This window comes from Pan troglodytes, chromosome 15 (genome assembly GCF_028858775.2).
Source record: "Pan troglodytes isolate AG18354 chromosome 15, NHGRI_mPanTro3-v2.0_pri, whole genome shotgun sequence".
In the NCBI taxonomy this organism is placed as follows: Eukaryota; Metazoa; Chordata; class Mammalia; order Primates; family Hominidae; genus Pan; species Pan troglodytes.
In genome coordinates, this window is record NC_072413.2 from 97,707,711 (window position 1) to 97,722,638 (window position 14,928).

Below are 14,928 nucleotides of genomic sequence, written 5' to 3' on the forward strand. Positions count from 1 at the left end.
TTAGTCAGCCATGCTGGCGCATGCCTGTAATCCCAGCTACTCGGGAGCCTGAGACAGAAAAATTGCTTGAACCCAGGAGGCAGAGGTTGCAGTGAGCCGAGATTGCACCACTGCATTCCAACCTGCATGACAGAGCAAGACTCCGTCTATGGAAAAATAAATAAATAAAAATAACATTTCTTTTAATTATAAAAGCAGCATTTTCTCTTAGCAAAATTTCAGAAACATGTAATGTACAAAATGGCAGTCCCCTCCTTCCAGCTCCCTTGGGGTTGCCATTTTTGTGAGTTTGGAGTGCATTCTTCCATATCTCTTTCTAAGCTCTGTGCCTGGGAGGGAGCCCTGTGGGTTGGGAGCTCTGGGGTGCAAATGGTATCTGAGGACTCATTTCCACATAGAGTTGGACACCATGATTGCTCAAGGACAGGCAGTGAAGTGGGAAAACAAAATGCTGCAGCTGGTGCCCAGGGCAGGGCAGGTAAGGAGAGCAGGCAACGGGAGTAGAGGGCAGGAGGGGAACCGGGGTTGCCCTCTCATGGACTCTAGGAGGCCCAAAGTTTCTACACTGTCACCTCCCTTTGAGGTCAGGGCTGAAGGGCCACAGTGACCAACAGAGGACCTGTGGAACTGTTAGGACAAGAGCAAGGGAACAGCATCCATCCTGAGTGGAGGAGAATGGTGAAACCCCAGGGTGTAGTTCAGTTACTACAACTCCAACCTGCAATCTGGGTCTCAAGGGGAGGCCAGAAAGACTGGGAGGGACCACCCACCTTCACTCTGCACAGTATCTTCTCTGTGGAGAGGGAGGGCACATGGCAGTCCACCATATTGGGCTGGCCAGTGGCCGTTGATGCCTGTGCTGTTTCTCCAGCTCCTTGGTTAGCTTAATGGAAACATTCAACGAGAAGGCTGAGCAGCTGGTGGAGATTCTAGAAGCCAAGGCAGATGGGCAGACCCCAGTGTCCATGCAGGACATGCTGACCTACACCGCCATGGACATCCTGGCCAAGGTGATGGGTGACAGTCGGGCATGGGGGCCAGGAGGGCCACATGGGGTAGAGGGGTCTCTTCTCTCCCTCTTCCCTTCTCTCTTCCCCTCCCTCCTGCTCCTCTAACATACCAGCAATTCCTCTGTGCTTCATATATTCTGCATACATTCTGTCTCCTTCAATATTCAAAGCAACCTAGTGTGAGATTGGGGCTAGTAACTCATTCTTGAGCAAGGGACAGGTGCAGGGCCTGGCCTGTAGCTGGTCAATGGCAGAAGCAAGATTTGATCTCAGGTCTGCCTGACTCTCAGCCCAAAGGCTGCCTCCCTTCTGCACTCCCTATAGGGTATGACTTGGCTCTTCATCCCAGTAGACTCAGCAGTGGGCCCAGTAACCCCAAACCCCACTTTATGTGGGGGCGGGGCAGGTCAGGGAACTGCAGTGTGGGGACAGTGACTGGATTCCTCTTTATCACATTGCTATTCCTTTATCATTTTTGCTATCCATTCACTTCACTGTGAAGCTAGTATAGAATGAACACTTAAGGAAGGTTGCATTTCAGGGGAAGTGCATCTTGTCAAGGAAGAAAGCCAAGTTTATTGAGTAGCTACTATGAGCTACTTCATCCTCATAGCATTCCGTGGGGATCAAATTATCATGGGTCATTGTAAGCAGCTGATGATATGATGCATATAAACCCTTAGCCCAGAGTCCAGGTGTCTAGCAGAATGATGCCAGGCTTTGCCCTGGATCTGCTGCCCTTCTGTGCCCCAGGGATGACCTTGCCCTTCTCTCTCCCCCAGGCAGCTTTTGGGATGGAGACCAGTATGCTGCTGGGTGCCCAGAAGCCTCTGTCCCAGGCAGTGAAACTTATGTTGGAGGGAATCACTGCGTCCCGCAACACTCTGGCAAAGGTACTGCCTCAGCACCCCCTCTGGTGACCAGCCACCAGAGCTGTTGTCTTCATTTGCTGAAGAACCTCCTTCAGTGATTTTTTTTTTTTTTCCCAGAATGGGTTTTGAGTTCTGGTATGTCTGAAGTGACTTCTGAATCAGGATTTGCATGCATTGCCTAAAGTAAGGGCTTAAAATCAAATTGCCTTAAAGTAAATTAGGAGTTAATCTTTCTCTCATGTGAAGTGATCCCCAAAGCAGGCAATGTAGGATGACTATGATGGCTCCATGGTGTCAGATTTTCTGGATCCTTCTGTCTTCCTGTTCCACTGTCTCAGCACATCACCTCACTGTCATAAGATGGCTGCTGCGAAAGGTGCACCCTGCCTGCCACTGCCCGTGCCCACATGGGGCCTGGGAACCAATCTGCCCCACCCGCTGCAGCCACCACCACCTGCACGCACTGTCCAGGGACCAGACATGCCCCACCCACTGCCAGCACCCGTGTGCATCATCTAGGGGCCTGAGGAATGGTCTACCATGAGTGCTGCCACCAGCGTCTGCCATTGAGAGGGCCTGAGGAGAGGCCTGCCCCACTTGCCGACACTGGCCCCCACATGCATCATCCACGGGCCTGAGGAATGGTCTACCATGACTGCTGCCACCAGCGCCTGCCACTGAGAGGGCCTGAGGAGAGGCCTGCCCCACTTGCCGACACTGGCCCCCACATGCATCATCCACAGGCCTGAGGACAAGCCTGCCCAGCCCACCACCCACTGTTGCCTGCACCCAAGCATGCCATCTGGAGGCCTGGGGATTGGCTTGCCCTGCCTAATGTAGGTAGTGCCTGTGTGCAATATTGGAGGACACCTGAGGATAGGCCCATCCCTCCTGCTACTGCTGGCACCCACATATGCCATCCAAGGGCCTGAGCACAGGCCCATCCTACCCACTGTTGCCACCAGTGATGCTCAAGGACTGGCCTGCCTGGCATCTCCATCCTCAGCAAAGCCTCAGGATGGCCTCCACTAACAATGACAGTCTAAGCCACTGAGAAACTCAGAGATACCACTGACACTGATTACAGCTGAAGAAATTAAACAGAAACTATGCTACTGTGCCAATCCATAATCAAGCCAAAGCACCCTACCCACCCAACACTATAAATGCACCTATAGAAAAGTCTTTCCCTATGAAAGCCAATCCATAAAATTGGAAGAAGTAACTATTACACTAGATGCACAAAGGGGCAAAAGAAACATGGAAAAAGCAAGGAAATACTATACCTTCAAAGAAACAATAACTCTCCAGCAACAGATTCCAAAGAAAATAAAATTTATTATATGTCTGAAAAAGAATTCAAAATAATGATATTAAACTCGGAGATACAAGACAACACAGATAAAAATGCAAAGAAATCAGGAAAACAATTCATGACCTGAATGAGAAATTCAACAGAGAGATAGATATCATAAAAGAGAAACAAACAGAAATCTTAAAACTGAGGAATTCAGTGAATAGAATAAAAATATAATTGAAAACTTCAACAATAGACTAAGCAGAGGAAAGAATTTCTGAACTTGAAGACAGGTCTTTTTTGAAGCAACCCAATCAGACCAAAAAACGAAAAGATTGAAGAAAGCCTTTGTGACATATGAGACAGCAGTAAGTGACCAAATATTCCAGTTCCGGGAATTTCAGGAGAAGAGATGGGCAAAGGCATATGAAACCTATTTAATGAAATAATAGCTGAAAACTTCTCAAGTCTTGCAAAAGATATAGACATCCAGGTACAGGAAATATAGAGATCCAGGTATAGTCATGCTTTGTATAATGATGGGAGCTCAAAAATCTCCAAGTAGATTCAACCCAAAAAGGTCTGCCTTCTCCAAGGCACATTATAGTCAAACTGTTGAAAGTCAAAGACACAGAGAGAATTTTAAAAACAGCAAGAGAGAAGCATGAATTCACATATAAAGGAATCAGACTAACAGTAGATTGCTCAGTGAAAATCTTACAAGCCAGGAGTGGTTGGGATAATATATTCAAAGTGCTGGAAATTAAAAACTGTCAGTCAAGATTATAGTACCCAGTAATGCTATACTTCCAAACTGAAAGAGAAATAAAGTCTGTCCCAGACAAGCAAAAACCGAGGTAAGTCATCACTACTAGACTGGCCCTACAAGAAATGCTTAAGGGAATTCTGCATCTGGAAGTGAAAGGACAATCTCTATCATCATGAAAACACATGAAAGTATAAAGCCCACTGATAGAGCAGATCAGCAAATGAGAAAGAGAAAGGAGTTAAACATTACTATCACAGAATGTTTACCAAACTGCAATGATAAACAGTAAGAGAGGAAGACAGGCACAAAATATATACAGAACAACCAGAAAACAATTAACCAAATGACTAGAGTAAGTCCTTACCTATCAATAATAACCATGAATGTAACTAGATTAAATTTCCCCACTTAAAAGATATAGATTGACTGAATGGATAAAAAAATTACCCAACTATATGCTGCTTACAAGAAACTCACTTCGCCTCTAAAGACACATATAGACTGAAAGTAAAGGAATGGAAAAAGATATTCCACACAAACACAAGCCAAAGCTGTCAGGAGTAGCTATAATTATATCAAATAAAACAGACTTTAAGTCAAAAACTGTAAAAAGAGACAAGGTCATTATATAATGATAAAGGGATCAATTCTGCAAGAAGGTAAAATACTTCTAAATATATTTGCACCCAATACCAGAGCACCCAGAGATAGAAAGCAAAGATCTAAAGGAAAAGATAGACTCTAATACAGTAATAGCTGGGGACTTCAACACCCCACTCTCAGCACTGGACAGATCATCTAGACAGAAAATCATCACAGAAACATTGGATTTAACTACACTTTAGACTGTATAGACCTAATAGACATTTACAGAACTTTTCATCTAATAGCTGCAGAACATACATTCTTCTCATCAGCACATGAAAGATTCTCCAAGATAGATCATATCTTAGGCCACAAAACAAATTTTAAGAAATTGAAATCATATCAAGTATCTTCTCAGACCACAATGGAATGAAACTAGAAATCAATAACAAGTGAAACTTTGGAAATTGTACAAATACATGGGAATTAAACAATATACTCCTGAATGACCATTGGGTCAATGAAGAAATTAAGAAGGAAATAAAAAAATTCTTGAAACAAATGAAAAGGGGAACACAACATACCAAAACCTGTGGGATACAGCAAAAGCAGTGCTAAGAGGGATGTTTATAACAGTAAACATTTACATCAAAAAAGTAGGAAGATTTCAAATAAACAGCCAAATGATATATCTCAAGGAATTAGAAAAGCAAGAACAAATCAAAGCCAAAATTAGTAGAAGGAAATAAATAAATATCAGTGCAGAATTAAAGGAACTAAAGACTAAAAAAGTACAAAGATCAATGAAGTGAAAGGTTGATTTTTGGAAAAGATAAACAAAATCAATAAACCAATAAATAGACTAGCCAAGAAAAAAAAGAAGACCCATATAAATAAAAGCAGAAACTAAAAAGGAGACATTACAACTGATACCACAGAAATGCAAAGGATCATTACAGATTTTTATGAACAACTATACACTAACGATTGGAAAACTTAGAAGAAATGGAATTCCTGGACACATACACCCTGCCAAGATGATTGAACAAGGAAGAAATAGAAAACCTGAACAGACCAATGGTAAGTAATGAGATTGAAATACTAATAAAAAGTCTTCCAACAAAGAAAAGCCCGTGACCAGATGTCTTTACTGCTGAATTCTCCCAAACCTATGAAGAAGAACACCAATTCTTCTCAAACTATTCCAAAAAATTGAAGAAGAGGAAACTCTTCCTAACTTATTCTATGAGGCCAGCACTACCCTACCCTGATACCACAAACAGACAAGGACACAATAAAAAAAGAAAAACTACATGCTAACGTCCCTGATGAACATAGATGCAAAAATCTTCAACAAAATACTAGCAAACAAACCTAATCCAACAACACATCGAAAAGGTAATTCACCATGATTAAGTGGGATTTATCCCAGGGATGCAAGGGTGCTTCAACATACGCAAGTCAATAAATGTTATACATCATATTAACAGGATGAAGGACAAAAGCCATATGATCATCTCAATAGATGCAGAAAAAGCACTTGATAAAATTTAACACCACTTCATGATTAAAAACTCTCAACGAATTATGAATAGAAGGAACGTAGCTCAACATAATGAAGGTCGTATATGATATACCCACAGCTAACATCATACTTAGTGGGGAAAAGCTAAAAGTCTTTCCTTTAAGAACTGGAACAAGATAAGGATGCCCACTTTCATCACTCTTATTCAACATAGTACTATTAATAGAAGTGCTAGCCAGAGCAGTCAGGCAAGAGAAAGAAATAAAAGACGTCCAAATTGGAAAAGAAGAAGTCAAACTGTCCCTCTTTGCAGAAGACATGATCTTATATTTAGAAATTCCTAAAGACTCTACCAAAAAACTCTTAGAACTGATGAATGACTTCAGTAAAGTTGTGGGGTAAAAAAAATCAGCATACAAAAATCAGTAGCAATTCTATACACCAATAATGAACTCATGGAAGAAGAAACCAATAAAGCAATCCCATTTACAATTGCTATGTAGAAAATAAAATACCTAGGAATAAATTTAACCAAGGAGGTGAAAGACCTATACAAGGAAAACTACAAAACACTGATGAAAGAAATTGAAGAAGACACAAACAAATGAAAAAACATCCCATGCTCATGGATCGAAAGAATTAATATTGTTAAAATGACCATACTACCTAAAGCAATCTAAAGATTCAATGCCATCTCTGTCAAAATACCAATGACATTCTTCACAGAAATAGAAAAAGCAATCCTAAAATTTGCATGAAACCACAAAAGAGCCCAAATAGCCAAAGCAACTCTGAGCAAAAAGAACAAAGCTGGAGGCACCATACTACCCGATTTCAAAATATACTATAAAGCTACAATAACCAAAACAGCATGGTATTGGTTTAAAAAATAACAACAGACATAGACCAATGTAACAGAATAGACAGCCCAGAAATATATTCATGTATTTACAGGAAACAGATTCAACAAAGGTACCAAGAACATACACTGGGGAAAGAGCAGTGCTGGGAAAACTGGATATCTAAATGCAGAAGAATTAAACCATACCCCTGTCTCTCACCATATACAAAAATCACCTTAAAATGAATAGACTTGGCCGGGTGCAGTAGCTCACGCCTGTAATACCAGCACTTTGGGAGGCCAAGATGGGCGGATCACGAGGTCAGGAGATGGAGACCATCCTGGCTAATATGGTGAAACCCTGTCTCTACTAAAAATACAAAAAATTAGCTGGGTGTGGTGGCACACACCTATAGTCCCAGCTACTTGGGAGGCTGAGGCAGGAGAATCACTTGAACCCGGGAGGCAGAGGTTGCAGTGAGCTGAGATCATGCCACTGCACTCCAGCCTGGGTGACAGAGCGAGACTACAAGACTACGTCTCAAAAAAAAAAAAAAATTAATAGACTTAAACATAAGACCTGCAACCATAAAAACACTAGAAGAAAACATAGGGGAAATGCTCCAGGACATTGGTGTAGGCAAACATTTTATAGCTAAGGCTTCAAAAATACAGGCAACAACAACAAAAATAGACAAACGTGGCCAGGCATGGTGGCTCATGCCCGTAATCCCAGCACTTTGGGAGGCCAAGGCAGGCAGATCACTTGAGGGCAGGAGTTTCAGACCAGCCTGGCCAACATGGTGAAACCCTGTCTCTACTAAAAATACAAAAATTAGCCAGGCATGGTGTTTGGCATTTGTAGTCCCAGCTACTCAGGAGGCAGAGGTTGCAGTGAGCCGAGATCACGCCACTGCACTCCAGCATGGCTGACAGAGTGAGACTCCATCTCAAAAAAAAAAAAAAAAAAAAAAAGACGTGTGACTATATTAAATGTGACTATATTAAACTAAAAAGGTTCTGCACAGCAAAAGAAACAATCAACAGAATAAAGAGACAACCTGTTAAATGGGAGAAAGAATTTACAAACCACTCATCTGACAAGGAACATAACAGCAAAAAAAAAAAAAGCAAATAATTCCATTAAAAAGTTGGCAAAGGATCTGAATAGACATTTCTCAAAAGACAAATGGCCAAGAGGTGTATGAAAAAATGTTCAACGTCACTAATCATCAGATAAATGCAAATCTGTGAGATATCATCTTATCCCAGTTAGAATGGCTATTATCAAAATGACAAAAAATAACAGATGCGGGTGAGGATAGAGAGAAATGGAACTCATGCATTGTTGGCAGGGATGTAAATTTGTATAGCCATTATGGAAAACAGTATGGAGGTTTCTCAAACTAAAAAGAGAACTACCATATGATTCCGCAGTCCCACTACTGGGTATTTATCCAAAGAAAAATCAGTATATCAAAGGGACACCTGCACAATAGCCAAGATATAGAATCAACCTAAGCATCCATCAACAGATAAATGGATAAAGAAAATTTGGTGTAGCTGGGTGTGGCGGTTCATGCCTGTAATCCCAGCACTTTGGAAGGCCAAGGCAGGTAGATCCCCTGAGGTCAGGAGTTCAAAACTAGCCTTTCACATGGTGAAACCCCATCTCTACTAAAAATACAAAAAATTAGCCAGGCATGGTGATGGGCACATGTAATCCCAGCTACTCAGGAGGCTGAAGCAGGAGAATCACCTGAACCCGGAAAATGGAGGTTGCAGTGAGCCGAGATTGTGCCATTGCACTCCAGCCTGGGCAACAAGAGTGAAACCCCATCTCAAAAAAAAAAAAGAAAGAAAATTTGATGTATATACACATGGAATGCTATTTGCCCATAAGAAAGAATGAAATCCTGACATTTGGAGCAGTCTGGATGGAACTGGAGATCATTATGTTAAGTGAAACAAGGCAAGACCAGAAAGACAAATATTGCCTGTTCTCCCACATACGTGGGAGCTTAAAAAGTTGATCTCATGGAGGTAAAGAGTATAATGATAGTTACTAGAGGCTGGGAAGGGTGAGTGGGGGGATGAAGAGAAGTTGGTTAATGGGTACAAACATACAGTTATATAGAAGGAATAAGTTTTAGTGTCAGTAGCACAGTGGGTGACTATAGCTAACAGCAAGGTATTGTATATTTCAAAAATAGGGAGATTTGAAATGTTTCCAACACAAATGATAAATGTTTGAGGTGATGAATATCCTAAATATGCTGATTTGACCATTGCACATTGTATTCGTGTATCAAAATATCACATGTACCCCATATGTGTGTATAATTATTATGTATCAATTAAAATATATAGATTTTTAAAAAGATGGTTGCTGCAGCTCCACATATCACCTCCTTATTCCAGGCACGAAGAAGGAAGAAAGGGGAAAGGTGATAGCTGAGTTCATCTCAGGGCCCCCTCCCCTTCCCTGGGACTTCGGCCCCTGAGCTTGCAGCCGCCAATGCAGCCCCGTCTTTTTGGCAGTTGATCGCACTCTACTTCCCACTGCTTGGGATTTCTTCTTTCGATGCAAGCCTAGCTGCCTCCACTCATCAGGGGTCCCTTTTTACCTTGCTGGGCCACGTGGATGTTTTAAGCCATCCCGCCCACCACTGCTAAGGATTTGGTGCAGGAAAGGGAGGCTGAGGCCTGGGCTCAGTCTGCCATCTTGATCCAGTCTCCCTGGCTGCATCTTTTCTAGAATCTCTCACATTCTACTGACCTCCCAGCTTGCCAGTGCCGCTAACGTCATTTCGGGGTGGTGGGGGAGAGGGGAGAGGGAACATGCGTGTTCACTTGGCCATCTGGAGCTGAAACTCTTGTTTAGTTCCTGCCAGGGAAGAGGAAGCAGCTCCGGGAGGTCCGGGAGAGCATTCGCTTCCTGCGCCAGGTGGGCAGGGACTGGGTCCAGCGCCGCCGGGAAGCCCTGAAGAGGGGCGAGGAGGTTCCTGCCGACATCCTCACACAGATTCTCAAAGGTGCGAGGGCCCCCTCTGCGGACTGGGGAGGGCGGGGTGGGCCAGGACGTTCCCCAGGTGATTCATCGCCACTGACTCCGTTTGGCTTAAGAGGAGAAACGCAGTTAGTTATTTTATGAGCCATGGGGAAAGGGAGCAAAGATTTGCTGGGAACTGAGACTCTTCCTTGTTTTTCAGCTGAAGAGGGAGCCCAGGACGACGAGGGTCTGCTGGACAACTTCGTCACCTTCTTCATCGCTGGTTTGTAGCTTTGGCGGTGACCAAGGGCCTGGAGCTCTGCAGAAATGCTATGGACCATGGATCCCTCAAACCCAACTCTTGGGGAATTTTTGGGCTATCTGAGCAGAGCTCACCGCAGGGCTAGGGGGCTGGGCTGAAGGGAGCAGAAGCCCCATCTCCTAGCTGTCTTGGGGGCCTCTGACCTGGTAATGCAGCTGGCAATTGTGGGGATGTCTTTGGCTGTGTGAATGCAGGCATCCCCTCACTCAGAATTCGTGGGGAGGCCTGCATTAGACTGGCACAAAAAGAGATGCTAAGCAGCTTCATTCATTTGCTCATCAGATATTTCCTGAACATGGTTCTTCACCTAGAAGACTCCTCTTCACCCGTCAGTGAGCCCTCCCATGCCTCCTCCCCAGGGAAGCACAGGCTGCCTCAGGCACTCAGCAGAAGCTGACCACAGGCCTGGGGCTCCTCCCCACCACCCATCTCATTGTGTTAAGCTGTTTATTTATTTGTGGTAATTGAGTGAGGTCTGTTCCCCACCAGACTTGATGAGCGAAGGGTCAGGTTGTTTTGCTCACCTCTGTTCTCCCGGGGCCCAGTGTGGTAGGTTCCCATGAACATTGAATGAAATACACGAACACATGGTTGACACTGGGCACTGGGAAGATGGAGGTGAACAAGATGAGGGACAGTTTCTAGCCTATTGGTGGAGGTGGAAAGACAGAGAGACAAATACTGATGGACGAAGAGGTCTGCAGGTGAACGGCATGGAGGAAGGCCCTTTAGGTGGGAGAAGCACTTGCAGATGCCCCAGGAGATTAGAAGCGGCCAGTGTTAAAGCAAGGCTGCAGGGCGCCATTCCCTGCAATGGATAGAAAGGACTTGCGGAACCAATGGCTGGTCCTCATTCCTGCAGCTGGGAACCCAGGTCCTGGATGAGGCTTCTGGACAGACCTAGCCTCAGTCTCCTCATCTGTAAAATGGGGGCCTTGAGGCGCTCTCCAGGCTTCTATCCAGCCTTCCAGAGACAGTTTATTAATCCCGTCTCGTCCCTCCAGTCTATCCCTGAGCCCTGCGTCCAGATGCTATGGGGGACTGGCCGAGGGCAGGGTAGGTTGTGTCTGTCTTTCCCTTTGCCTGTGAGGAAACTGAGGCCTAGGAGGGAAGTGGCCTCCTATAGTCACAGCCCGCGATGCAGAGCTGGGGCCAGGGCTGCTGTGTTCTCCCACCCTGCTCCCTGGCTGAGGGCTCCGCTGGCTGTGTGACTGGCCCACCTCCACACCCTAGGAGCTGGGCCCTGCTTCCCAGCTCTGACTTGCTGTAAGTTACAGGCCCTTCTCCTGCATTCAGGCAGGCCCCTCAAGCCCCTTGGCTCCTTTAGAGTAAACTCACGTCTGTTCCCTCCCAGGCCAGCTTGGAGGGGTTGACTCTATCACCTTGGCCAGACCCTGCCAGAACTCAAAATCAGCCTCCCGAAATGTCCACCACCCCCTCATAGAACCTCAGGGTCATGGGGGGCTTTTGTGTGCACCCTGCAGCCTGGGAAGGCGAGGCCTTGGGCTCACGGGCTTTGAATTGTGTCCCTCCCCACTCTCCCTGCTGTGTGACCAAAGAGACCCATTCCTCTCCACCTCCACTTTTTCTTCTCCAAAATGGAGGCGAGCACCTCCCCGGGCCAAGTGAGACCCAGACGATGGTTCAAGGAAGGGGCTTTTAGAGCCAGATGCCTGGGGGCACATGCCATTTACATGCCAGCACTGGCTGGCATAGAGGCAGGCACAAACTGTCTCCTTCATCCTGTGGCCCCATGTGGAGCAACCACCGTCCTCCCTTCCCACAGGTCACGAGACCTCTGCCAACCACTTGGCGTTCACAGTGATGGAGCTGTCTCGCCAGCCAGAGATCGTGGCAAGGTATGGGGGCTGCTCTTGGGGCTGGCAAAGAGGTCTGTCTGATGTCTTGTTCCTGAGGGCCACCTGCCCCCACCTCCCATGGTTGAGTCCCCTCAACATGCCCTGCTTCCCCTGGGCCTTGGCACGTGCTGTTTCCTCTCTTGGAAGCGCTCTCCCTGCTTTTCCCCTGGAGAACACACCTCCTCCTCCCACTCCTCTTCTAGAAAGGGCTTCTCAGATCCCTAAAGGAGCCACCCCATGTTTCCCCTCCGAGCCTCCTCCCGACTCATGAATGTGTTTCCCCTGGGACTGTTTCATCATGTCTATTTCAGCCATGAGACCAGAAGCTCCAGGAGGGCAGGGACCGTGGTTTTTTCCCTCCCCACAGCGTACCCAGTGCCTGGCCAGGGCCTGGCAGTGAGGATGGAGCAGAATCCCTGCTAAATTGCCAAGAGCGTGCTTGTCTTCTGATGGCAAGACAAAGGAGGGTGTCCCTGGGGAGGTGGTATTTGAGTTGGGCCATTGGTTTCCTTAAATACAAACAGGCTCCCTCCGGGACAGTTGCATGGAGTGGCTGAAGCAAGTGTCAAAGCTCTCTGAACGCACCAACAGGCTGGATGGGAGCTCTGGGGAGGTGGGGTCAGGCCTTCAATTACAATTATTAGTCATCAGCAGCATATAAGGGCGGAAGTGAAAGATTGTGTGAAAATATACAATCTTTCTAGGGTTTAAAAATAAGTATAATTGTAATAAGCATTTCGTATAAAAATTTTGGGAAAAGCAGAAAAGCTATAATAATAATAATAAACCCACCCATGGCACCCCACCCACCCAGCGGCACTTCACTGTTAACTGCTGAGTATCTGTTCAGCACCTTCTCACCTACGCATGAGCAGCTTTGCCGTGTTTTTTGTCACCTGGTTGTACAGCTGGCTTTTATTCCCCATGAACCTTACCACAGCATTGCCTACCTCATTGTAACCTCCTCCCAAATCCACTCTTTAAAAAATTGTGGTAAAATATACATAACATAAACTTTTACATTTTCATTGTTTTTAAGCCCACAGTTTAGTGGCATTAAGGGCATTCACATTGTGAATGTCATCCCCCTCCACTATTTTTATTTTTACTTTTTTGAGACAGAGTCTTGCTCTGTTGCCCAGGCTGGAGTGCAGTCTCAGCTCACTGCAACCTCCGCCTCCCCAGTTCAAACAATTCTCCTGCCTCAGCCTCCAGAGTAGCTGGGATTACAGGTGTGCACCACCACACCTGGCTAATTTTTTTTTTTTTTTTTTTTGTATTTTTAGTAGAGATGGGGTTTTGCCATGTTGGCCAGGCTGGTCTCAAACTCCTGGCCTGAAGTGATCCACCCATCTTGGCATCACAAAGTGCTGGGATTACAGGTGTGAGCCACTGCTCCTGGCCTCCGTCTCCAGACCTTTTTCATCTTCCCAAACTGAAAATCTGTCCATTCTCCCCTCCTCCATCCCTGGTAACCACCATTCCGCTTCTGTCTCTATGTGTTTGTCTATTCTAGGTGACTTATGTAAGTGGACTCATACAGTATTTGTCTTTTTTGTGACTGGCTTGTTTCACTCAGATAATGTCCTCCAAGTTCATCCATGTTGCAGTATGTGTCAGAACTCCCTTCCTTTTTTTTCTTTTCTTTTTTCTTTTTTTTTTTTTTTAAGACAGAGTCTCACTCTGTCGCCCAGGCTGCAGTGCAGTGGCACAATCTCAGCTCACTGCAAGCTCCACCTCCCGGGTTCATGCCATTCTCCTGCCTCAGCCTCCCAAGTAGCTGGGACTACAGGTGCGCGCCACCATGCCTGGCTAATTTTTTTTGTATTTTTAGTAGAGACGGGGCTTCACGGGTTAGCCAGGATGGTCTTGATCTCCTGACCTCGTGATCCACCCGCCTCGGCCTCCCAAAGTGCTGGGATTACAGGCATGAGCCACCGCGCCCAGCAGAACTCCCTTTCTTTTTAAGACTTACTAATGTTCCATTGTAAGCATCTATCCCATTTTGCATATTCATACATCTGTCCATGGATACCTGGGTTGCTTCTACCATTTGTCTATTTTGAATAATGCTGCTATGAGGATGGGTACACAAATATCTTTTTAAGTCCCTGCTTTCAGTTGTTTTGGGTTTATACTCAGAAGTGGGATTGCTGGATCATATGGTGATTCTATTTTTAATTTTTTGAAGAATCACCATACCGTTTTCCATAACGGCTGAACCATTTTACATTCCCACCAGCAGTGCGCAAGGGTTCTTTCTGATTTGTCCACATCCTCTACAATACTTTTGTGTTTATTGGGATGAGAACCATCCTAATGAGTATGAAGTGGTCCAGATCCACTCTTTTTTTTTTTTTTTTTGAGACGGAGTCTCGCTCTGTTGCTAGGCTGGAGTGCAGTGGCTCTACCTCTGCTCACTGCAAACTCCACCTCCCAGATTCAAGTGATTCTCATGCCTCAGCCTCCCAAGTAGCTGGGATTACAGGCACCCGCCACCACTCCCAGCTAATTTTTGTATTTTTAGTAGAGACAGGGTTTCACCATGTTGGCCATGCTGGTTTCCTACAGCCAATCCCAAACATCACACACAAAGGGTGGATGTTTTAGGACCCCTGGAACATGGTTCCCAGTGGTTTGGGCACTGTTTTGGATGTGGCCATCACTGGATCTCTTTAACAGTCTTTGGGCTGGGCACAGTGGCTCACGCCTGTAATCCCAGCACTTTGGGAGGCTGAGGTGGGCAGATCACCTGGGGGTCAGGAGTTCAAGACCAGCCTGGCCAACATGGTGAACCCTGTCTCTACTAAAAATACAAAAATTAGCTGAGCATGGTGGTGGGCGCCTGTAATCCCA

The 14,928-nt window shown here is 45.5% G+C and overlaps 1 protein-coding gene across 2 annotated transcripts in view; it reads left to right on the top strand.

Moving 5' to 3' along the window:
- CYP46A1 (cytochrome P450 family 46 subfamily A member 1) overlaps positions 1-14,928 on the top strand; it is a 42,613-nt gene that overhangs the window by 21,362 nt on the left and 6,323 nt on the right. For both annotated transcript variants that reach the window (XM_016926719.3, XM_016926720.3), the window contains 5 exons: positions 872-1,010; positions 1,793-1,903; positions 9,784-9,934; positions 10,112-10,174; positions 12,000-12,072. In XM_016926719.3, coding sequence (XP_016782208.1) covers positions 872-1,010; positions 1,793-1,903; positions 9,784-9,934; positions 10,112-10,174; positions 12,000-12,072 — 537 coding nt within the window. The remainder of the gene's footprint in view (positions 1-871; positions 1,011-1,792; positions 1,904-9,783; positions 9,935-10,111; positions 10,175-11,999; positions 12,073-14,928) is intronic.